General features: G+C 31.2%; 4 protein-coding genes across 4 annotated transcripts; 3 read left to right on the top strand and 1 right to left on the bottom strand.

Annotated features, from left to right (window-relative positions):
• Positions 1-3,819: 3,819 nt before the first annotated feature.
• On the bottom strand, positions 3,820-5,405 carry HELRODRAFT_84162 (hypothetical protein; the record flags this gene model as incomplete). Its single annotated transcript, XM_009024009.1, has 3 exons — positions 3,820-4,039; positions 4,767-4,942; positions 5,277-5,405. The coding sequence occupies 3 exons, from the start codon at positions 5,403-5,405 to the stop codon at positions 3,820-3,822; spliced, it is 525 nt and encodes a 174-aa protein (XP_009022257.1).
• A 441-nt stretch (positions 5,406-5,846) lies between these two features.
• HELRODRAFT_176741 (hypothetical protein) lies at positions 5,847-6,748 on the top strand (the record flags this gene model as incomplete). The annotated part of the gene is made up of 3 exons (XM_009024090.1): positions 5,847-5,894; positions 6,331-6,576; positions 6,650-6,748. 3 exons carry the CDS (start codon positions 5,847-5,849, stop codon positions 6,746-6,748), a joined length of 393 nt encoding a protein of 130 aa, XP_009022338.1.
• Positions 6,749-6,921: 173 nt separating this feature from the next.
• On the top strand, positions 6,922-10,354 carry HELRODRAFT_176740 (hypothetical protein; the record flags this gene model as incomplete). Its single annotated transcript, XM_009024089.1, has 11 exons — positions 6,922-6,987; positions 7,142-7,246; positions 7,457-7,699; positions 8,109-8,185; positions 8,347-8,446; positions 8,553-8,633; positions 8,731-8,777; positions 9,260-9,346; positions 9,462-9,571; positions 9,657-9,738; positions 10,180-10,354. The coding sequence occupies 11 exons, from the start codon at positions 6,922-6,924 to the stop codon at positions 10,352-10,354; spliced, it is 1,173 nt and encodes a 390-aa protein (XP_009022337.1).
• Positions 10,355-20,258: 9,904 nt separating this feature from the next.
• HELRODRAFT_113667 (hypothetical protein) lies at positions 20,259-26,819 on the top strand. The gene is made up of 8 exons (XM_009024088.1): positions 20,259-20,701; positions 23,712-23,939; positions 24,391-24,538; positions 24,714-25,000; positions 25,297-25,443; positions 25,580-25,714; positions 25,828-26,283; positions 26,659-26,819. Exons 1-7 carry the CDS (start codon positions 20,549-20,551, stop codon positions 26,281-26,283), a joined length of 1,554 nt encoding a protein of 517 aa, XP_009022336.1. The 5' UTR covers positions 20,259-20,548; the 3' UTR covers positions 26,659-26,819.
• The last annotated feature ends 178 nt before the right edge of the window (positions 26,820-26,997 follow it).

Raw genomic sequence — 26,997 nt, 5'->3', positions numbered from 1 at the left:
AATTTAGGCACAGAACCATTAATTTCTTCGATCATATTAGAGAGCTTTGTTGAAGATAATTCTGTAACCTTCCTATTCTTTAAAAAGGTGTTTACAAATTTACAATATTTCATTATAGCAAATATTTTCAGCAAGTAACAAGTTATATTAATTCAGTGCAAAACAAACATACTTCACTATTTGAGGTATCTATGGATGAAATTTCTCTACTGTCTCCGCAATCTTTTCTAGTTTCTATAGATGTGGCAACACTGCTTTCTTCAAGTTGTTCATTTGATTTGATACCACCATCTTCCTCATCTTTAAACTCAGTTTCTTTTTTGGCATCGGAGCATTCTTTCAAAAATTTACTAAATACATCATCATGCTTTTGTTTGCTTCTGAGTGAAAACTGCGACGATGACGAAGATGATGAGTTGGGTGGCACGATATCTGAAGTTTCAGGGCTAACTTCTTCAATTTTTATTCTTTTCAAAGGTTTCTGAATCAAAAAATTATTACAATTTCAGTTCTATACAAACGAAAAAAACTCTTCTAGTGATAATACAAACCTATTTAACACATATAAAAATTTAATAATACAAAACACAAACATCAGAATTAATTTGAAATAAATTTGAAATAAATCTACCTTGGATCTATCAGCAACTGGCTTATCAATAGGTAGAACCAAACCCTTTATGACCGAATCACCAGCAGCTGACAACAACGATGGGATGGAGTTTGACATTTTGTTACTGTCACTATGCTCTTGACTTACATTTTTGCACTGAATCTGAAAGAACGTGATTTTAAAAAATCAATGAAAAGTTTATAAAATAATTTCATTTTTATAACAATTAATATCTGATTAATGAAAATCTAGTAGCTTTTACTTAGAACCATGAAAACTTCCCAGTCTTATTGGTGATTACTTTTACAATTGATAAATAATTATTATTATCGTTAATTAGTTGCCACTATTTAATCATAATAATGACATTTACCACTAATAATAAAATCCATAATTATTATTAATAATATTGTAATAAAATTCATGATAATTATTAATAATAATGTTTTCGTAATAATGACCAACCCTTTTCAGCTTATCCAACTCTACTCTGGCCTGCTTGTTGGCAGGTTCCAAGAAAAGAACTTCCCTGAAATCCAACCTGGCCTCTTCAAATTTCTTCAATTGGATCCTCGAGGTACCCCTTCTTAGGAGAGCCTTCACGTTCTTTGGGTCGATCGTCAATGATTCGGTGCAGTCTGATTCGGCTGCTGTCCATCTACATTTGGGTATGGCACATGTTGTGAATATCAGTTGTCATTGTGGGGTGAGTGTTAATTTATGTACCATGCTAACTTACATGTAGCTAAGAGCTATAGAAATCAGAACTGCTTGCAAGATGTTTAAGTTGTTATATAATAATATAAGATAAAGGAATATTATAGAATAAATGCAGCACAGTAAATTAGAAACATTTAAAAAATTATCATTTAAATTGTATAGCAATAGAAATTATGCGATAAAATTATGCTAAAAACATACCTTATTTATAACAAATTACATTACAAGAATTAAAATATGAAATAGTTATATCAGAAACAAAATATTTAAAAAACAAAAACATGAATAGAGAAAGTAGCCACAGACTTTCCTTGTTTGATGAGTGACATAGCCCTATTAGCATACAAAACTGAGTTATCCGGATCTATTATAAGAGCGCGTGAGTAACTTTCTATGGCCTCCACATATTTTTGTTGTCTAAAATATTCATTACCCTGACATTCATCACATTTAAACATAAATTTATTTTATAGATAAATATGGAATTATTAGAAAATTTTGAAGTAAATTATATAAAAAAATAAGTAAAAAATAAGCATGCAACATTAAATTACCTGTTCTTTTAAAGCATGTGACTTTTCTGCAGTCTCTTTTAACCTTTTAACCTCTTCCTTTACAACATCTTCATCTTCATCCTTATCACTTATTGAATTTGCATCAATTTCTTCACATGCTTTGTCCTGTTTAGAAGAATGACATATACAAACTTTATTTTAAACGTAAAATCAATAAACACAAAAATAACTTGTCAGTTAAAAAATTTCTATCAAGAAAGATAAAAACATACGTACATGCATGTTGATATTAATCAAAGAAATTAAATAAGTTATGAGAACTGAACTGTTGAAATAATTAAGGATTCTATAAATACTACTCTATAATTAATAATAATAATAATAATCTTCATAGAAAAATGATTAAAAGTATGTGTTCTACATGAAAGCTCTAAATTTAAATGAAATAGATACAACTGATCGTTTAATTTGGCGCAAAAAGTTGATGGCAAAGAAAACAACGTCCTACTTCAGAGGACTGGGTCTCTGGACGCTAAACGAAGATTGATTGATTCTATAAATACTACTAACAACATCAAACTTATCCCAGGCTTTATAATCCCATCCTTTTATCTTGTCACTTTTTTGGTCCGGATTGGCTCTAGGTGACTTGAATTTTTGAGGATGTTTGTTCTTCAGCAGAGCCCTATTACGGACAGGAGGTAGTTTCTTGATGAATAATTAATAAAATAATTAATTTACAGTTGTCAAAACAAACAGTTAACAAACAATTAAAATTCATTTCTTAAAAATTATAAACTAAAATAATAAGTGTATATATTTAAGAATGATTTATTAATTTTATAGTGAGATGTGTTGGCAATTGCATTAAAATAATCTTCATAGAAAAATGATTAAAAGTATAATGTTGAAATTTTTACTTTTCAACAAAATAAATGTTCATTATTCTACATCTATTACTATTTGAAAACTTGATATTGGAAGCACCATGTCTAGGTACACATTGACAAAAATAAAAGGTGCAGCTATAAATAACCCATAACTCAAAAGACACACTCTAGTAAATAGTTTTCATAAGACTTTGCAAGTAAAATAAAAACCACCTTTTATTCACACTAACAACAGCCTCCTATAGAGATAGAATCAACAAATCACAAAGTTGCCATTATTTAAAAATTGAATAAATTTTAAGTTAGTTACTGGGAGTGTTTAAAAAACAAAATCAGCCACCAAAACTCAAAACTACACAAGTGCATTACTCTATCCTACTTCTTCTGCTACTCTGTACTTTCATTTTCTTTTTTTATAATAAATTGTATTACTAAAATTTTTATATGAAATAGAAATAATGAAGAATGATTTTTACTCGATTATCTTTCTTTCCGCTCCTCTGGTTCAGCTCCTCTTGCTCTTTCATTTCATTTTCCCAGGAATTCAGATCATTGACATAACTTTTCATCTCGTCACTATTTTGGCGAACTTGCATTTGCAATTCCAACATTTTATCAGCATTCATTTTTTTTCCCTTGAAATTTAACGTTAGTTTTGTCTTTTAGCGATTAAGTTTGAAGCAGAAACAATAAAATCAAATCAAGTTTAAACGCAACACACGGGCGATATTAGACGTTCAATGCATAGAAACTGGGAAAAAAAATTAAATTTTCATAAACTTCGTTGTAGTTCACGAAATCGAATTAAAAAGGACCTGTTCAGTGCGTAAATTTCGCAATAAGATGATGCCCGCAATGAATAACACACATAACATTTTTATACTTTTTAAAAGATTTAACAAAAAGACATTCACCATTTCAAGAAGCCGTAAATTTATTAATTCCGTGTCAAATTACGAAAGTGTAATGCAATGTTTAACATTTCAATAAGACTAATAAGGACTACTTTCATCTACTTCTTTTCTTTGAAGATTACAATTGACAATCATAGACGTTGCATATAAAATGTGCAAGCAACAATTTAAATTATTCTTGATCCAGTTTTAATAGATGGAGGTGGATTGGCCAGATCAGGACCAATCTCATACAAGGGATCTTTCTCGGGCAAATTCAATTTTCTTTCAGGTTTCGGACGAGTGGTGTTGTGAACTCTGATCTTCGAGAAGTAGCCCAGAGGAGGGCGCTCCTGTCCCAACTTGTCAAATATACATTTGTCAAATTCTGACTGCAACCTTCTGCAACTGTTTTGTATCATAAAAACAATGATTAAATTTAGAATATTACCAAAATTATAATGAAAAAAACAGGTCAGCATATGGGAAAGCACTGGTTAAAATTTAAGACAATTGCAATAAAAACATAAAACTTGTCAGAAGTCACTAAGATTTATTTTTAGCTCAGTAAGCCTCTTAGCAGTATCAATAATTGTGAACTATATCTTCCATCAAGTTTTAAAACAAAACCCTTAAATATTGAAGTAGTTTTTCATAGAATTTTTATATAAAAATTGAACTATAGCATTTGAACGTTAAGTTGACCTGGAAGGATTTGCATCTTTATATATATATAACCACCCACAGCAATCAATTAACATTCATCTGCTACTTGATGAATTCCCATGCATGTGTGACATCATTGCATTTCTTACTTTAAAGTACAGCTTAAAGTGGAAAAATAAGATGCGTAATTTTAACTTAAAATGCCATGAAATCCATATTGAAAATCTACCACCCAATGAACATTAGATAAAAAAATTATAAATAAGTTACAAAATGTTCATTAAAATTTGATAAATCTGTTTTCCATTCACTATAAAAATCCATTCTAAAACATATACAAGATATTGAGATATAATATAAGTAAAAAAATCAGTAATATCAAACAAGTGATGTATGTCCTATATAGAAAATAAAATTCTATATAATTTATTTATAATAAGTTGTAACTAAAAATTATGTAGAAGCTAACTGTCTGAATGACATATCATGATCAGAATGGTCAACACATTTCCAATATTTAGTGAATTCCACAGCACAGTTGTCTTTCACTTTATTAAAAAACTCCAAACCACATTTTGTTACATTCTTGCCTTCATTCAAACATTTCCTAGGATCTTTTTCTTCTTCATTGCATAACATAAATTCCTTTTTTAAAATGCAGACAAACATTAATGATATAATAAACATAATTTATTCATTATTGTTGTTGCATTGTAGCAGGTCGCACGACATTAAAAAATGCAGAATGTATTGTATTGAAATAATAATAGTAACATTGACAATTTAACAGTGACACATCAGACATTATAAGATTATATTAAAAATTAAACGTTGTGCGACCTGCTAGATTATATTTAGTTTAGATGAAATTACAACCAAGTTAAACAATTTACAACTTTTTTATATTTAGATAAAAATACAATTAAAATAAAATAATTTCAAAAATTTTAAATGAAATCTAATCCTGAATCTGGCTCACTTTGCACTGGTTGTCACAGTATTTTCCAAAATGATGAGCGCCCGCTCGGAGAGGTGCAGAAGACAACTTCAATTCCTCCACCTGTAAATCTTCAAAGGTGGGAAGGTAGTCATCATTCGTGAACGGCATGCCCGCCTATTTCTTCTCTCTAGGAAAAGAAATTAGAAGTTTAAAACAGGACGACCTTCCAGCCGATAAAAAAATCAACACAAAATTTATTGAAACAACTAAACATCAAACTTTATTTTTTACTTTTCTTGAATCAATATATTATACAGTTATTCTGGTATTTATAGATTGTTTTAATCAACTGTAGAAACAAAATTAAAAAACTTAAAAATTAAGTTATCATGTGTATATGCTTATATTCAAATAAGTTATATGGTTTTTTCATATATCAAATACAATAGAAAAGTTGATGATTGATATTAAATATCAAGCTATCATGGCTTATTATGTTGCTATAGCAACGTTTTGATCACAAATTGTTATAATCGCTTAAAATTCTATTTAAACTTTAAAGCTGCCCTATTTTCCCTATTTGTTAATTTATTTTGAAAAAAAAAAGTCATGGACGATGATTCGAGTGATGAATTAAGTGTCAACGACAAGTTGAGGGTGGGTCTTGCTAGCAAACCATCTTATTTTAAAATTTTAAATTGTAGAAAATTAGTAAATTTGTCTCAAAAACAAATCAGAGTTTGTTTGAGAGTGTTTTTGATTTATTATATATTATTTGTTTTAATGAAAAATTTACGATTTTATAAATGTGATTATATTAATATAATGCTAAATATCAAACATTCGTCTTTTTTATTTAATTTAATAATTAATTAAATTTAGTTTTATCTTTTATTTTATATTTAGCAGAAACTTGTTTTTTTAAAGCAAAATGTTTTTTTCATGATTTTTTAGTTGATTAATATAACAATTCAATGTTGACTAATAAATAAAAAAGCATTAATTTTTGTTGTAGATATCCTTGCTGTGTGATGTTTTGAGATAAAATTTTGAGTTTCATAAATTTCAATCATTTTATTTTTTATCACTTTAGCAATTGACAGATGAAAATAGTCGATTGTATAAATTGTTAGCTGAAAAAGATTTAGAAATCAAACGAATTCAAAATAAATTTGAGAATGAAAAAACCTTATCAAGCATTAATTTAAACAGCGGAGACGCTGCTGCCATGAAAATAATTGAACTATCGAAAAAAATAAGAGAACAGACATCTGAAATAGAAGTGGAAAGAAATAAAGTGAGACAGCTACAAAAGAAATGTAGTGAACACGAAAGACAGGTGTTTATTTTCATTTATTTATTATCTTAAACATTTATCTTTTGTTGCTTTTACTGATTCCATAACGTTGCAGATGCAATCAAACAAAAAAGAATTTTTAAGCCCTGAAATTGAAAAAACTGAACTCGAACTGAAAGTAAATGTCTACCTCAAATTCAACTTCAACTTTTAATCTCATTGTAAAATCATTTGCAAAAGAATAATTTTTCATATTGTATTTCCACGTATTTTAGACGTTCAATAAAATGCATTCATTGTGCAAAGTAATTTTTACTCGTTTATTGAAATCATTGGTGATAGAGCGAGGAGATAAAAGTGTTGCAAGAAAAGTTGAAACACTCCGAAATGAAGGTTGCCGAGTACAGGAATCAAATTCAATCACACAAAAATGAAATCAAGATGCTAAACAAGGTTCAATTTTATTCCAAGCTAAAGATTTATCAAATTTTCGTCGCCCCACTAGACGTGATCTCTCAAAATATAAACTGTTGCGCAGATTACATCAACTAATGGTCTAATCTATCATTCAGTTAACATTCCATCCACCTTACATACACACACGCAGATCTTAACGCAGGAAGTTGGTGAAAACACATCTATCCAAGCACTGATGAACAATCCAGGTACGTGGAAAGGCAGAGTCCAACAAATCATCACTTTACAAAAAAAGGTCTTTTTCATTTTTTCAATTTTAAAAATGTTATAAAATAACATTAATTTTTGTAATGTAATGTATCAGTGTGCATTGACTTCAAAAACAGATTTGCGGCAATGATTAAGTAGAATTTGTAACGAATCATGCGTCCAAAAACATTTTTGAATTGTCGATATCAGTTCCCAGAGCACTCCTGTTTTTACAGTTTATTTAAACAAATCAAAGGTAGCAGAACTGAAGAAACAGTTGGAGCAAGTGACTATCACGTCAAGTGGAACGAACAAAAATGACAGCACCTCCGATGATTATGAAGATTCTTATTGTTTATCATCAACACAGCAGCGCCTCCAGCCAGCACAGCCATCGTTCTCTTCACTTTCAACCATCAATACCACTTCGTCAAATCTCGAAGACAAGCAGAAGGATAAAATAAAACAGATTGAAAAACAGAGGAAGGAAGCAACCGAAGTATTATTTTTAATTTTCAATATTTAAATTTAAATCTTTTTTAAGATTTTCAAAAATATTCAAAATATTTAAAAAACAAATTTTTTAAATTAAAAAAAATTTTCTGGCTTGCCTTTTGTAAACGAGTAGACAAAGTAATAAAGCGCTCAGTCTTTTGCCAAAATGCTTGGGCTCAAGTAGAATATAATGCCTTGAAATGTGCACGTGCGTGTACAAGAAATATTTTGCAAGGTGTCTTCATGCGTAAGCCGTGTGTTTGTTAAAAATAGTGCCTTCTAATGCTGCGGAAATAAATTGACTGATTAAACATTTAAATTTTCGTAGAATAAATTTGATGCCATTTAGTTCATGTGTAGTTTACGAATTTTTTAAAAGTTTTTAATAATTTTAGATTTTATCGATCTTACAGAAACTGAAAAACGATTTGAAAGAGATGGAGCAAGATTTAAATAACTTGAAACAGAAGTACGAAGCTAGCAAAGCAAGGTGTGTTAAGCTTCAGTGAGATTATTAAAATGTTTACGACCGTTACTATCAATTTTTGAAATTTCATTCTTCTTCAGCACTAAGCGCTATTGAGTTTTAGTGTTAGTTTCACAATAATTAAAATTGGCGACATCCTGAATGAATTTCAAATGAAAACGTAGGAACCAAGTGCTGTCAAATGAGTCGAGGACATTAAAACATCAGGTGCAGATGTTGATGGAAAAGGGGAAGCATGATGACGAACTGGTTGAGGCACTCCTGGTCAACATTTCTTATTTATACTTAATTTCTTTAATTTATTTTAAAACTTATATTAGCGACTAGTTTAGTTAGAAAACAAAACAAATGTAATTTTCAAATAAAACAGAAACAACAAAATCAGCTGAAGCAAGCCTTGTTAACTGATTCCAACAACATGAAAAAGGACAAACAAAACGAGAAAAACGAGGTTTATATATACATTTTTAATTATTTACCAAATTCATCAACCTTCTGACAATTTATTCATATAAGAAATAATAAAACAGCAATGATAACAACAACAGCTGAACAGGTTGCAAGTCGAGAACAATGCCATAGAGCAGTACAAAAAGTTAGTAGCCGAGAAAGAATTCAAATTAGTTGAACTGGAGAGGAAATTAAAAGAGGCACTTCAAAATAATACCGACACTAATACGCAAATGATGGTATTTGAATGAGTATTTCATAATAGAAGTTTAACTGTCGCTTGTTAAGTGTTTAAATGATAAAGCACCGCGCTATATTATGCTGTGTTACATTTGAAGATTCAGCCAGCGCAACATCAGCAGGCAAGAGACAGACCGGCCAGTCCCGATTCACTGAATGACGAACCCCAATTACAAACTATCAGACGATCATTCGCCAATGATAACATAATGACGCGCCATACAAATCAGTTGAGTGGCGTGAATGCAAATCGAAAAAATTACTTAATTTTTTGGAGTAAACTTTCATTTTCATACTAACTAATCATTGAATGAAAATAGTTCACTTGTTGATTTCATCGGTTGTTCATGCAGTAATTAAATTTCACACATTTAATTTTTGAGACAGTGAATATGAAGAACTGACGGCATTATATTTAGCAGTGACCGTTGAAAGAGATAAACTGAATGAACTGCTCAAAGTTTTGGAAAGCAGGTATATTAAATGATGACATTATCTGCAACGCAATATTCAATGCTAAAAAAAATTTTAATATTTTGATGTTTTTTCTGTTAAAAGTTGATTAGTTGTATAAACACTTTGCAATAAGATCACAGCAGATGATGACACAGATCACAGAACTACAGAGCAAGTTACAGAACCAGTTGAAAATCAACGCAGCTCTTGAAAAACAAATCGGCAAACTTAAGTTAGAAAAAGGTAAATCTTATTATCATAATAGTTTAATATTATTAATAGTTGAAAATAATTTACTAAAACTGATTTGACTGAACATTTGTCCCAGGACCGCAGCATTCCAGAATGCCAACATACATTGGTGGTGGTGACTGCTTGAAGCAAAACGATAAAGAAGACCTACTTATGAAGTAAGCATGGTCATTATTTCATTAAACAGAAAGCTAATGCAGAGGCCGCCAAGCCCTGTTATTTCTACGTCGTTGCTTGGTAAATTATTTTTGATCGCCAGTTCACTATTTCGACTTGGTGTTTTACCCACACGGGCGTCTCAATCGATTCGGTCCAGACAAGCACAAGTGCTGTTGTCTTGGGGCCTGGTTCAAATTCAAAAGAGTTAGACGATCATATACTCGAGGTCATTGTGCGTTGGTTTTCCCTTGCACATACATGTACACTGTACAGCATGAGTTTTTGTCAAATGTTTAAAAGCTCCTTTGAAGATTAAGAAAATTCAAATTTGTTTTATATTTTAGTGATCGCGCGTATCTAATGATATACGTAGTACTTATGGTTGTGATAATTCAACATTCAACATGTTGCTAAAGATTTTTGCTTTGAAAATAAAACAGAATAGACATACAGAAGGATGAGATTGAAGCACTGAAGGCCAGCTTGCAAAGTACGATGAAATCAAGAGAGGAGGACATGACCATCTACACGTCCATCCTTGAAGAATCAAGGAGAATATTCTCTGAAACTCTTAGGAAAGAAAGGCAAAGAACTGCTATGATAAATGCTGGCTAATAATGATTTATTGCGTTCAAGTTCCTTAAAAATTAGGTCTTATGGTATTTCGTAGTTTTTTATTTGTTTGAAAGCAACTGCAATAAACAATTTTATTATAAGTTAATATTTGCCCGGCTAAATAATGCAAAATTGTACAAGTGATCCGACCGAAAATATAACATCGAAATTGCAACTAGTTTCACACTAAAAATGGAGCTTAAATTTTCGAACGTAGCTTCGTTCTGATTGGCTGAGCGTTGTTATGGTAATGGCCTCATTATAATATTACGAATAAAAATGAGGTAAAGCCCCGCCCCTTTGACGAAGCATGTTTTAAATTTTTTGTCTTGTTTATCAATAAATATTTATTTATTTGTTGTCGTCCGTTTTTCAAAATATTTGGATCGAATAATTTAAAAATTACTGAACGAGAAAAGGTGAAATTTAATCGTTTTAAATCGAGTTTGAGCTGGAAAATGATCAAAACAAGAGTCGGTGTGATGCACTTGTTTGCCACCTATCGTCGTGTTTATATATAGAATCGTTATGTCGCTGCTATGAGAAGTAAATTTTATTTATTTCTTGCCATTTGATAACTTTTTAATTAAATTCTAACATTTATGTGATAAATTTCATTTAACCACGTTGCTAATTTTTTATTTTATTTTACAATTAACTGGCAAATAATTGGAATATCACCATGAAATTATGAAAATGAATTGATGAATGCTTGTTATTTTTTTATTCACTGCACAGATTTATTTAAAATTTTGCAACTTTCTTGTGATTAGTTATTATAAGTGCTGATTAATTTCAAACCAATGTAGCTTATATTATTAGAGATTTATTTCACTTATTAACTTTCCATTTCCACATGTGTGAAATTTACAGTCTCATTCACCAAACAAGTTCAATTCTCAATTGATACTAGACTAGGACTAGACTACTAGACTTGTAGCTAGACACTGACTTGACTACTAGTCTTTTCTAATAGACTCCTTTATTCTAATATTATTATTTTTTATATATTCATGGCTTCCTATGCAACATTTTTTATTTTAAAGGTTTAAGTTAGTGTCAGTTCTGCTATTATATCAAAATTAAAATTACATGTCTACTTGTTACCTACATTACAGTTACACAGGTAGCCAAGCATTTCAATTAAGCCTGTCAAACTTATTTTGCACTTTTAAGATGGGGTTACTACTTAAAAGGGTTTTTTTTACCAAATATTGGATTTGGTGAAAATTATCTAAATTAAAATATAAATTATACTTGAATTTGTTACTAATTACCAGAGCTTCTATTTGCTACTAATTACTATTTTCTATTTATATGTGTGTGTTATATATTGATATTTTGTCATTCAACTATATAATTCTTTTCAATAAGTCAAGTAGATTTAGTTTCTAAAGTCTAAAGTGGGACTATTGTATCATTGTTTTGTTAGGCATAAAATATATTTGTTCCATTCTAAGTTGTTCTTTCTTTGATGCTTCATTATTAGGTTTCTCCTGTGTTAGGCTAGTTAATGAAAAAGAATGCTTCAGTTTACCACTAATTAATAATTTGTCATTTGCATAGACAATTAGTACTGTGCTATCAAGTTATTTATTTTTCCTTGCCAGTTATCACATGTCCAAATATGATTTTTATTTATTTTGTCAATACTCTCAGTTTGAATTTTTAAAATAATCACAAAAAATCTTAACTGTTACCAGATCAACATTTATTTTCTGGCAGCACAGCAGATGTGAATTGTTTTAAATTGAGTTAGTGATTGGTATTTGTGTCACTGTAATCTTATACTGTAGATAAAATGTGGATATTAAAAATTTGTTTAAAATTAATGCAGCTAGCTACAGTTTTGAACAGGATGTTGCTGAATGTTGTTATGTAGTAAATTATATTTTTCCATAGATGTTGGTCACAAATTGTGAGTAACAGATAAGACATTAATTTGCTGGTTTTATTTATTTATCAATATTTGATCTGTTTAGGCAAAACTAAATGTATAAAACAAACAAACAAATAAATTATAAATAATTACATAAATAATTACCTGTCTTAAATTTCCTCCATATCACACCTGGATGCTTGTCTAAATATTCTATTAAACTTTAGCATTCATCCCAAGGTTGCAAATTAAAAAACTAATTTTTTTTTTAAATTTAAATAGTTGAGAGAATGAGGCATGCATTAATAATTAATTATATTGATGCTCTGTGGTCATTCATTAGCTGTATTTCTTAATAGAATACAGATACAATTGGATGTAAATGTTGAATAAATATTGTAGTATTTTTACTATGGCTGTTTTTTTTACTGATATTACTAAAATTTTACCTTTTACTCTATTGAATTATATGAGATATTTGATTTAGTGCAAATAATATTTTAGGATAAATAACATTTTAGAAAACTTTGTGTTGGCGGGTGTAATGATGTTATCATTGTAAAACATTACTAACAAGAATAAGAATAGTGGAGAGGATGATGTTTTTTAATTTGGTATTTTTTTTATCATTTATATGTCTGTATGATGATTAGCAGCACACACTGTCTGGGTCTTTCCAATCATAAATTGTGATCCATGAATTAGTTCATGATGTTTTTTCTTCTCCATCCTTCCATTCATCCATCCATTCATTCATTCATTCATTCATTCATTCATTCATTCATTCATTCATTCAATCAATCAATCATTCATTTTTCATTCATTTATATATTTATTCAACAATTGAAACACAAATTATTTGTACACTACTTTTCATTCATCATTATATTTATTATCAATTCCCATCATCATCATTTCTCGTTGTTGGAAGGTACAGCTAATAAACTGATATGATGAAAAGTGCATGTTTTAATTTGTAATAATGGTGATGACCATGGTAACAATGATGATAATGACGATGATCATTATGATGATGATTATGATGTTGAAGAAGGAGATGATAAATACCAACATATTCATTCATCCTATCATTTAGATAGGATGAGTCATGTTTAATATAGTTGTTAGTCATATAGTTCAGGATGTATATATATATAACAAGAGGCTTTACTCAATCAATATTGTGTTTAATTTTTTTCAATTGAGGTGTTGACGAATTGTGCTTACTAATAGAATGTATTTGCTTGTTGTATGGGTGGGTATGGGATGCTATCATTCGAATTTATGATTAATAACTGGCGACCTCTTCACATGCAGAAAATATTAAAATATAATTTTTTTTTTTTGTTTCATCAACAGCAAGTCCGTTTTTCCCATTGTTAGCATTGCTTGTGCTGATGAAACTGTTCATTTAAAATCTGAATTCTTGTTGGGTAGATGTTTTCAGCGTATTTTAATGTAGATGTTTTGCATGTGAATTAACTCATACACTCATGTCCATTGGAAGCATTATATTATGCAAACGCATAGACATGCGGACACACACGCACACGCACTTATAAATGTAACGAATAGAAAATTAAAATTCTAGCTTAGTGACGTCTGAGTTATGTCCTTGAGGTTTTTCAAAGGATGGCAATTGTAAAAAAATAAATAAAATGCAAAGAAATTAACTAAAAGATTTTGGAAACGGTTGAAAAATGGGTTGACTACCCTTTGTAGTTAGGTTTTGTTGAAAAGTTTAAATCTAGTATAGAAGTAAGTCTAATATGATGAATATAATGATCATGACAAGTATGTTGTTCATGTACCTATGAGTATTTCTGCAAAATATTCTTCATCTTGTGCATAGAATTTTAGTGATCAAAATTGTCAAAATTTGTTATGGTGATTTATTTCATAACATGAAAGTGGTGCACCTTAGATGTAAATCTCTACTGTGGATATAAATTATCTTCTTCACTGATCAAATAGTAGAGACCTTCATTTATAGATTGTTTCTTACTGATTTCACTACATTCAATTGGATTTGGTTGATAGATTTTGTCAGATGTTTTTTGCTTACATCTGTATGCTCATAGTGTACTTATGTTAACTGAGCAACTTTTGAGAATCTCAATGGTTGTTAAAAGTTATTTAACAAGGTGGTTTTGGATGATTCTGTTGTTAAAAATTGTTTGAAAAGACAGTTTTAGAATCAAATAACTCAATCAAGTATTTTATGGTTATCAAATAAATGACTAGTGGTTGTTATTTAACATTGATGAGCAAATTTATGATGCCTATTTTATTTTCAGTTTTTTTTTATATATTTTTTAATAATTCTATCATTTGTGCATCTATGTTGGTTATTATGGCGCTGTTCACTAAATGTACTATTAACTTCCTTGCAATTAAGTTTTTAACATCAGGCACCTTCAATGCTCAAAAAATGGTTTCTTTCAAAATTTTCCTGTTTCATTTTTTAATTCAGTGGAGCAACCTTCAAAATTTAATGCTTTGATGGGACGTAGAACTCTCTCTTTCTCTCTCTTTCTCTCTCTCTCTCTCTCTCTCTCTTTCTGTTTCTTCACATTATATATAACATAGCTAGAGTTGTAGTGCCATCTAACATATTTGAAATACCATTTGTTATGACGTATTGTGCGAGCATGTCATATAATTTGCTAAATAATTATCACATAATAAAGTGATGGCTATGCTCTTCATTTCAAAGATTTTCCTCTGTTGGACAACTTGGAGATTTAAAAAAAACTATGCATTCATCTTATCCCATTCACAAATACTGCAGTTCACAATATATCCATTCTGTATCTTCTACACAATTTCTGTTATATATTTGAGTATGCCCATTTCAACGCACATTCATGCATACGATACATTCACATTGCGTGAGGTCATATTCATGCATTTATATGTAAACCATCAGTCATACAACGCTGCACTTTAAATAATATTAATAATGCATAAATATAGCACGAAGTTAATGCAAAAAAAGATTGGATGCACGGATGTGATGAAGTTAGACTGTTGTGCTGGGCTATACGGCATGTTTCAGTCATAATTATTATTAACGTACCAAACCATTGATGATTTGATTGACATGTTCACGAAGCTCTAGCCAGTCAGCCAATCATGATGTTGCTAAGCCAGGTTTCTTTAAATAGCACGCCTGTAAGCATGCATTCATATGCATGCCTCTGTCACGTGACGCACCCAAACAAAAATGCAGTGCTACTTATACTCTTCATATATTTGGCTTCTACATACAGGCTCGGGCATATGTATCTATATAATAATGTATGGACATGTTACATACACGTTTTGCCTATACGTAAAACATCATACATCTACACATCAAAGTATAGTGAATGTATGAAGGCGTACATATTAGTATACAGGCATGCATATATATACTTTTAAACATACATTATCTAAATGCAATACTGCTTGATGTATACTTATTTTCCTTTATATCTAACATGCTCTTGGCATGTTAGGTATAATATATTATCAATAAAAAGGATGTATTACTCTATTGCTACTGCACGCTATGGATATGAAAAATATATGCTTGCTCATTGAATTGTAGTGTTAAATATACATGTTCTTACAAATTATGTAATATTTAAATGGATGCTGACTTAAATGGTTAACAATATTACACGTTCTGATCTAAATACATTGATAGTCGTGAATGATTGTTCCTCTACTATATTAACCTGCACACTATGTAATGTAGTTAATGTACAAAAACTATGAAGAGTCCTAATGTATATGTGCCTACATCAATGTGTGCACTGTGTGCAGTTATGTTTGTATGTGATGTTGATATATGTATGGTTTGCCTCTTGCTATTTTATTTTTTTTTACCAGGAAGATGTACTGGAATTTCTGTATTTTTTTATTCTTTGTGGAAAATTTTTTCCCTCTTTATATTGTTTAAATATTTTTTTGTAGACTTTTTACTATTTTATTGTGCACATGTGTGTGTATGTGTGTTTGTGAGTGTGTGTGTTTGTGATGTGCGTGTGTATTTGTGAGTGCGTGTGTGTTTAAGACTGGTTTTTTTGTACACTTATGTGAATGTAAATCAAATTAGTTATCCTTGTGCATTTTTTTCATTTTCTACTGATTAGATAAGGTTCAATGGCGTTGTGTTATTTTATTTCAGAGATGATATGATTTCTTTGCTGGATTGTTTGTTTTGGCTAAATTTATTTGATTGGTTGGTTATGCAGAGAAGAAGAACTTTTTTTCTCTCCAAAAATTGATGCCAATGCTGTTAACATGGCAGTGTATTGTTGTAGTATGGCTTGGTGTACTATTGCGTATGTCGTGTAATTGCGTATGTCGTGTAATTGCGTACATTTGTCTGAATCATTACCTATGAATGTACATCTCTTAATTTTTCTCTTCCCTTCATACCTTGAGAACATGTGGTGCAAACTTTTCTATGCTTCATCTTCAGATACTTCTAAGTGTTAGAATCGTTAAAATGTTTTCACCTTGATCATGATCACCTATGTCATCGTTATCACAATCACAATTATCATCAGCTCCATCATCATCATCATTATCATTATAAGGTATGATAACATTATCACAATGCCATCTCAACCTTCCCTTCATCATCTTTGTCTTCTATAGCATTCCACAAATTATTCCACATTGCTGTTGGGCTGCAATACTTCTTTTTCTACTAATCTTTCTACACTCACTTTCCTCTTCTCTCTTACTCCTCTATTTTTTGCTCTTTTCCTTTCTTTCTCTTTCTCTCTCTCTCCCTCTCTCTCTCTCTCTCTCTCTCTCTCTCTCTCTCTCTCTCTCTCTCTCTCTCTCTTTCTTTCCTAACTCTTTCCATCTACAAACTTTTTATTTTTTTTGAAACATCTTTACCTAGCAAATTATTTATTTACATTTTTTTATCTAAATTTTTTTCAATTTTTCTCTCACAGCATTTTTTTCTTATGTTCTTTCTATAAATCGGTTTTTATGCATAAATTTACCATGAACCCACACTTATACACACATATTTCCCCCCTCCTCTCTCTCTCTCTCTCACACACAGCACACATAAATAAATAAATATGTATATATATATTTTTATATTTTTGATTGCTTATATTACCGCTCTTTCTCTCCTTTCTCTCTCTCCCTCTATCTCCCCCCCATTTCTCTCTCTCTCTCTCTCTCTCTCTCTCTCTCTCTCTCTCTCTCTCTCTCTCTCTCTCTCTCTCTCTCTCTCTCTCTATCACTGGAGATCGATGCTGTATAATTTATTCCATGCATTCTTATGATGTGTTCTTTTTTTCTTTTTTTATTTTACATTCTTTCACATTAAATTAACTGGAAAATAGAAAAAGATGTCATTATTAATGCCGTTAATGATATGAACAAACATACAATAAAATGGTCATAAAATAATAATAAGAAGAAGAATATCATAATGGTTTGGTGAACTGTTGTATTGTAATAATAAGTTTATTGGCTTACTGACAATTATTAACTTATTAACTATTGACTAACAATTAACTTCATTGTTTGGATAGGCAATAAAGAGTTGAATACATTCTTACAATCATAGTTTTATATGTTTACCTGTGTTTGCTTGGTGTTAATAGCAGAGAATCTTTCATTCAATTGATGCTTTGTTGTAAGAAGTTCAAATGGCCAGTTTATTTGTAAAGGATCAAACATTATTTTTAATAGAAGAGATTATTATTTGTGTGACATAGCTAAAGAAGTAATGTTTTTTATCTAAGTGAAATATAAAAATGAAAAAAATGTTGTGTTGCATGCTAGGCAGATGGCAGGAATTTACCATGATTAAAATCTAAACAAACAATAACTAATTATTAAAATTAACGGAAATATGTTCGAGTGAATAAAAATACAAATGTTTAGTTATATATATATATATATATATATATATATATATATATAGCAACAACAATATGCACACACACACGCGCACACACGCTAATCAATATGCACACCAAATGTTATGAGCAGATATTTATTTGTAATAATAGTAAAATAAACACAAAATTAGACTCTTCTTTGTGTTATAGTGGCGTATCTACTAGCACAACAACTGTTAGATCTAGTGCTTATTCAACTTCCTGCCATTTTATAACTATTTTATATTGCTGCTGTTGTTTTTGCAGGTACTGGCCAATGTATTTACATAACTCATTTTAATAATGGTCATGGAAATATAAATATTGAGATCATGAAACGCAAATGTCCGCCTGTCTGTTTGATTGTCTGTTTGTATGTCTGTCTATTTATGTGTTTCTGATTTTGTATTTATTTGCTTGTCTCTCTGGCTGAATGTATGTCTGTGTGTCTGTTGCTAGGCCCATTTTTTGTATCTCTGGTTTTTTTCTGTCTGTTTATGTGTTTGTCTGCCCGTGCGTCTACTCGTTTGTTTGTTTACTTGTCTGTTTCGACATCTGTTAAGTAGAAGTCTCCAGGCTATGCAAACAGAGCATGATTTTTGGTGTCCGTGTGTGCATGCATTTGTTTATATGTGGGCTTGTATGTGCAGTTTTATATGCACAAATATTTGCATTTTAAAAATGCTTTGAAGTCTGCCTGCCAAGTATGCAAATTTGCATTTGTATTCGTGTGTTGGTACGCTTGTATGTGCGTCTTTATCTGCGTATGTACAAATTTGTGTACGTTTGTGCTGATCGTTGTTTCATTCAAAAATTGAAATGATGCAGGAGTATGGATTGTACACGTATATCTGTGATAATCATACTTAATTAGATTTTATAACTTGTTGGTTAGGGTGATAATGGTCATTATATAATAGCCAAGAAGATGATGTTGACTATGGCTATGATAATGATGACCACAGTGAGTAAGATGCCAAATGTTTAGTTGACGGCAGCTGTTTAACAGTCCAGTTGCTCTCTTGGAATGCATCCATGCGTGACACACTTTGACATGCTAAACTGCTCATCCGTCTTGTTCCATCATCATCATCCTCATCATCTTCATCTTCACCATCGCCTTCTACATCATCACTTATTGTTACCGGCCTTATCATCTCTCATTTCATCACCACCAATCATTTATCATTTGCTCATTATCATCATTGTTATTGTCATCATATTTTTTTTCACTTTCACCACCTATCATAGCTATTTTTTTATTACAACAACAAAAAACATTAACTACAATAATATTATTATTATCTAATATTATTTACAATACAATATTTTCATTAGATTCTCCTATCTTTAGTTGTTTATGCTTACAATGCATTCAGGCATACGAATGAATAGGGATATTTAGTTTGTTTTTATCTTAGCAAAGAAGGGATATTATATCCAACAGCAGCTATTATGCTAAGAACAACATTTAATAATGTTTACCATTATTAGTGGAGTGATGAGATTAAGTTTCTTATTAAACCTCTCTCTCTTTCTCTCTCTCTCTTTCTCTCTCTCTCTTTCTCTCTCTCCCTCTCTCTCACTCTTAACCTTTTTCAATGTTATCCAAACAATAAATAATAAAAATAATAATAATTATTATTATTATTATTAACGCTTTTCCATTAATGTATTTCCATGTATAACTGCACTTTCAAATTAACTTGATTAATCCTATGCTTCGATTTATATGGCAGGATACACAGACATTACTTGGTTTTAATTAGTTTGATCTCAAACAGTAATTGTTAATGCTAATTGTTAATTTACAACTAGAAATATAATTAAAATTGATAACTATTAACAACTATCATCATTACAGAGGCTATAGATTGGTTGACACTACACGATGACATTATGGTTGTTACAGATATCTCTATGCTAGGACTGGATACAACATATGAACAAAAGCAACAGCAGCAGCAGCAGCAAATCATTGAAAACTTAGTCAAGTTTAATCAAATTAATAATTTAAGTAACAGCAGTAATAGCAGTGGCAGTAGTAACAATAATAATATTAGTAATAATATAAACAACTTTGCAGGTAATTGTAATAACATCATCAACATCAACCATAATCATCTATTCAGCAGTGAGACCGTTGGTAGCCTTTCTAATTGTCCAAACACCGATCTAGCCATCGTCTCACAGAATTTATTCTGCTTGCAATCGCAGCATCTCCTGCAACAGCATCAGCAATTGCAACAACAATTACAACAGCAGCAGCAACATCAACAACAACATTTCATTCATCCATTTAATTTAGACCAGTATCAACAGCATCTACTACAGAATCAACAACATCACCATCGTCTACAGCAGCCGACTGATTACCACCAACATCACCACCACCATCACCACCACCACCAGATGGATGTGACGAATGGGATCGAGCAGATAGATGCCATCAACGGAAGTATCCACCATCATCAGGTCATCAGTTCCATGTATAGGGACTCCAGGACTGCGCCTCTGAGAAAGATGAGTGTCGACCTTATTAAGACATATAAGCACATCAATGAGGTTAATTAATGTCTGGTGGTGTTTTATGTTGCAGGTCAAGTGATGTGATGTGGGGTGCTGATGGAGATGATGTAATGTTGGATGAAGAGGATCAGGATGATGATGATGATAATAATAATAATAAGGATGGTCATTGCATGTAATGTGGTGGTTTTCATTCATGCATTCACAGTAATTATACAATGGCATCTATAACATGATGTAATGTTAATTGTCTTTTTTTTATTTATTTATCGGTTTACATTTTATTGTAAATCTGTTAAGAATATTATAAGTAGACATATACAAATAGAGTTACAAACCTTGTAATTAAGTACAGGCCTACGTGTAATAAATATAATATAAAATACTTATTAAATATACATATATAGATATATATATACAACATCCATGTAAACATGGATATAGCCATATAGGATAATAAATATTGTTGCTATTTAATTTCAAGCCATAGCATTTGTTTTATGGGTTCTAAATATGTTTTTTTTTTCATGAATGACTGCTGCCTATTCTATTTAAACCTCTGTGCTGTTGTGTTCAGAATTTATTGGCCAGTTTGTTGGCTGATTGGTTGGTTAAGTCATCTGCCTGGGGCATTTTATTTTATTTTGTTACATGTATGCACACTGAAAATAACGTTATAACTATGTATATTCTGGTATTATATATATACCTTGCATCTTACACCAGCAAGATGATTTATTCTTATTAGATAAAATGCTCTTACCGCCATCTTATTAAAGTTAACCAAGACAAAGCTAGTAGGGTATAGTAAATGATGATTTGGAGTTATAATCAACAAAGCTTAATCTGTTGCATATTCCTGAGCAATGTTTCCTGCTATTCTTTCGCAGTCAGTCCTATAATACTGATGATGATGATGACGATGACGAGATGATGATAGTTAAAATTGTTCCTTTTATGAATAAGTTTTTGCTACATAATCAGATTGTTTCCAATGTGATAATATGTAAGTTTCATTCATAGCAGGGTATGTTATATACTTCACGTTGGCATGTTGTTGTTGTTGTTACATTATTACCATCCCTCTTTTCTTCTCCATGCACATCATCGCTTGTAACTTATTGCAGCAGTTTAAAAACATTCCCATAGCGCTGCTCATGCAAGTTAGTTCTTCACACATTTGAATAACTATTTACAGAAAAAAAAGGATCATAAATTGTTATTTTTAATTCATTTCACCTTGAAATGAAGAACAATCTTGTGCTGTTGTTAACTGTTGGTGGGATTTGTAAACAGTAAATGCCAGCCACTATCACATGCTCAAATGTTGCTTCAGTAAGTAAATTAGAATTAGACATAAGCACATCTGAGGTATTATTCTTCTTTAAGGAGCTTATTTCTTCTAATTAATGCAAACTTAAAATAGACTTTTTTAATTTGTAGACCAAAAAGCTGTTGGAATTAACCTGAGGAATAATAACATTAAAGCCATCTGTCCTTTATTAAGTTGTTGGATGTTGTTATTTATCTTGCTCGTGGCATCTCTCTTATGGAATATATAGAAATGTGCTCATGTTTACATGTTTGTGTGCGTGCGTGTGTATGTGTGTGTGTATGTGGGTGGGTTGTGTTCGCTTATGTGTATGTGTGTTTTTCAAAATGAAAATTTGTATGAATAAGTAGAGAAGCAGCTGGTTATAATAGGAACTTGGTAGTAACATCTGGTATGATGATACTATGATCTTTCAATCAAACTGATTGCAATTTTTTTGTATACTGATTTTTTTTCAACATACTTGAAATACTGGCAAATGATGTAAATGTATCTCAATTTGTTATAACAAAAGTATCTAGCTTATTATTTGTAATAATCGTTACTAGTTTTTTGTAACAGTTTCAAAGAAACATGATTTATCATCATCGTCGTCGTCATCATTATTAATGAATAGCCAATTCATGCACCCCAGTTTTATATGCATAATAGGTACAGTTATGATGATATATCAATGGTATATCACACACTAAGTTATTATAGCTAGGTTATAAAAATAATAAAATGCCAACTGTAACTGTAATTTAATGTCTATTACTTTCTCTCTCTTTTTCTCTCTCGCTCTCTCTCTCTCTCTCTCTCTCTCTCTCTCTGTTAGTGCGTGTGCGTGTGCGTATGTGTGGTTGTATTAATTCCAAATTTAAAGTTATAACCACTGCCACTGTTAACTATGATGACTGGTGATAATTTATTGATGGAACTTTGAATTTGAATATTTAAGTTCAAGCCACCACCCTGGTTGAACAATTAACTTTCTCCATCTTCATTAATTCACACAAAGTTTGTAAAAATGAAAAACTGAACCTTAAAATAATGTATATCTATTTATTTATTTATTTATATTTTTTCCATACGCATGTTTATGCTATCGAGAATATTGATAGAACACTAAAACATTTTTATGTCCAATCAATTTTTCATTTGAATTAATTTATATTTATTTTTTTTATTAACATCCAAATATTGAAGATCAATCTGAACAGAGTCTCATAGTTTTTTTTTGTCACATTGAAGATTGAACTGTAATGGAAGTATGAAATACCTGTACAAACTTGAAAATTTTCAAGGCACTTGAGAATAGAGCATGCTTTTTTTAAAGTTGAGTAAAAAAAATTTTTTTAAATATAGGCCACATAGAATAAAGGTCAAAAATAAGCAATGTTTGACGCTGTTGTTATTACTAATTAATCTTAACTGAAGAAAATCTTAAGGGCTGATATGTTTTTATATAAGTGTAAGAGAATTGGTGATTGTATAAGTGTTATTTTTTTATTAATTGTTTTCCGTTTAATTAATTTATAAATTTTGTATGGCCATTTTTAACAGAAGAGAGATGATAATGTTTCTATCTTACTAGTCTTTGGCAACAATTTTATATATGAATGAATCAAAATTTTATATATATTTACTTTGTTATCTCTATTGTTCCATGATTTTTGTTAATAATATTGTCATTTCCTTGTACAATTTTTTGTTGTTTTTTTTTGCAATCAGGTGTACTACCACAGAAAGAGGACTCGATCTGAGAAGAAGGCGAAGGAGAAGGCTGCAGCAGCCATGGCAAATGAAGTGTTGAAGGTCCGACAGAATGCACAGAATGACAATTCGCAGTTTAACAGTGGCTACGATGATGAGAATCATGATTATATCGTCACCCAGGGTGAGCTCTGGTTGGACAGGTACCAGATTGATTCGGTCATCGGGAAGGGATCGTTTGGACAGGTTTGAACTTACCTGCAATGCTCTCTGATCTTTATTAAGATATCAAATTGTAAAGGATGCATTTATTGGCTGAATTGGTTAATTAGTATATGATAGATTGGCTAAATTATGAAAAGATGATATCTAGTTATAATATTATAGTTATATAGTTACATTGCCAAAATTATTTCAAGTTATATCTGGTATATTTTGAGCAAATAATTAAAGAAACGGGATATTTATCATCGGATTAAGAAATAACTTGCGTATAAATGCTATTTGCTCTACCCAAGAATTCAAATAATGCACATGTTACACAGATATTAACTTGGGTGTCTTATTATTGCATTGAAATTTTTGGGAGATGAATAGCATGAGAACCCACGCACAACAAATGCATCCACGGACTCATAAACATCCGCACACGTGCGTACATCCATGGACACATAAACATCCACACATTTGCATACAGGTTGTTAAAGCTTATGACACACTTGAGCTCGAGCATGTGGCCATCAAAATCATCAAGAACAAGAAGCCGTTTTTCAATCAGGCGCAGATTGAAGTTTCACTGCTCGAACTTATGAACAGACAAGAAATTGATTCTAAAAATTACATCGGTTTGTAACCATGTAGCATATTTACTATCATATAAATTACTTGTTTACTTATACATAACGTTTTCTTAAAATTTATACACTCAGCATCTTAGTACATGAATAAAAATTTGGCATCGTTTTTTTTTAAAAGTGGTTCAATATGATTTACACCTCATGTTAAATTTCTTTTGAACAGTTCGGTTGAAGGGACACTTCCAATATCGTAACCATCTATGTCTCGTATTCGAGCTACTGTCCTACAACCTCTACGACCTTTTACGCAACACAAACTTTCGAGGAGTGTCCTTGAACTTGACCCGAAAATTTGCCCAACAACTCTGCATGGCCCTGAGGTTCCTCTCGCTGCCTGGTCTGAACATTATACATTGCGATTTGAAACCGGAAAATATTCTTCTCTGCAATCCTAAACGTTCATCTATCAAGATTGTCGACTTCGGCAGTTCTTGCAAAATAGGAAATCGGGTTAGTCAATGGTCTCTTCATCTAATTATCCTTTTCATCTTTTTAAATTTGTAAAATTACTGATTCTCATTAGGTAGGTTACAGGTAAAAAATTTAAATTTTAGTCCACCAAACCTGTTGGATATGAATAGATTAATATTTTTAAAATTTCACAAATAAATTTTTCAAAATTTACTTTTGTCTTTTTATGTCTTCAAAAATTATGTATCAACCTAATTGATAAACGTTACATAACTTTTGAAGAGAACTTATAGCCAAATAACATTCTGAACGACACATGACCCCACGTTATCCAGATATACCAGTACATACAGTCTCGATTCTATAGGTCTCCTGAAGTTTTGCTCGGTTTGGCATACGATATGGCTATCGACATGTGGAGTCTGGGATGCATTCTTGTGGAAATGCACGTGGGAGAGCCACTCTTTGCTGGCAGTAATGAGGTCTGATGTTTAGTCATGATTTTGCAGTGTTCCCATCTTATTTAAATTATTTTTTTTATTAGTAGTATTTCACGTTATAAAATTCCCCTTAAATTGCTATCTTAAAAAATATATTTCATCCATTGATTCTAAACAGTATGACCAAATGATGAAAATTGTTGAAGTCCTAGGCATTCCTCCCAAGGAGATGCTTGACATGGCTCCGAAGACATCAAAATTTTTTGAAAAAACAATCACCGGTGATTATGTTCCAAAAATTTCGAGTGACAAGGTAGTTAGTTTTATTAGCATTTTGTTTGTGGCTTAATATTGCTACTCGTTACTTATCATATTTTGATATCCATTAACTCATGATTCTGAGTTAATTCAATGAATTTTTCCTAGCATTTACCTCCCGGGACACGCTTGCTTAAAAGAGTTTTGGGAGTAGAGACAGGTGGACCTGAAGGCCGACGAAGGGGAGAAAATGGCCATACAGTTCGGGATTACCTCAAGTTCCAGGATTTAGTCAGTCGCATGCTTGACTACGACCCAAAAACTCGCATCACCCCGTTGTATGCGCTGCAACACACCTTCTTCAAACAGCCGCAGAATGATGTCGCAGCATCAGGTGACCCGTCATCCTTCAGCAGCAACAGCAACTCTATTGCTGCAGTTGAAAACAATGTACTTCCTATCAACTCACTTGCTTCCAACATGTTTCAGCAACAGCAGCAATTGCAATATCACCAACAACAGTTGCAACAACAGCAAATACAACAGCTACAACTGCAACAGTTACAACAGCATCAAAATTCTCACATTACATCAAGCGCTGCAGTCAATCACATATGTAACTAGGTTATTATTCTTCTGTCTGGCTTTCTCTATTTGTATTGATGCTTCTCTTAATTATCTTGAAACATTAAATTTGATGTGGTGACAGGAATTATTTTTGGCTCAAATAAGATGGTAATTGATGAGATAAAGGCAGGAGGAATCTTGAGCTATCTATTAAATTATATAATATGAAGAAATATTGATAATATTTGAAAGCACCCCAATAACTACCAATGTACAAATTATTCTGCTTGAAACTTTTTGCTTTTAACTGCGTTCATGGTTTGATTTATGGCCACCATAGTTAAAAATAATAAAAAATACTTGGTTTCGAGCAATTTTTTTAAATATTCAACATAAATTTAATTTTTTAAAAATTGTTCTTAACATTTTCAGGATTGGTGTACAGTGTAAAAGTGCATGTACACAGAGCAATCAAATAGAAGACCTCATCGTTACGTGTGCAGTGCAACAGTTGTACCATTGAATAACCTCAGCTCATTGCACAGTTTGACATCTTCCAGTAGTATCTGCATCTGCCTCCATCCGTGGAGACAGACATGAAACATGTTGACACACGTGCGGCTGTAGAAACCTCTCTCGCATCAGTTTTCTACTGCACCCTTCCATGGTTAATCTTCAAAAAAAATGTCAGCAATGATAATTTGTGCCATAGCTAGGTGAGAATTGCACAGGTTTGCTGCAGCTTTAATGGCAATAACAACATGCATGTAA

Source organism: Helobdella robusta (genome assembly GCF_000326865.2).
Source record: "Helobdella robusta unplaced genomic scaffold HELROscaffold_39, whole genome shotgun sequence".
NCBI lineage: Eukaryota > Metazoa > Annelida > Clitellata > Rhynchobdellida > Glossiphoniidae > Helobdella > Helobdella robusta.
Note: the sequence above shows the minus strand (reverse complement) of the source record. Positions and strands in the feature narration are given on the sequence as shown.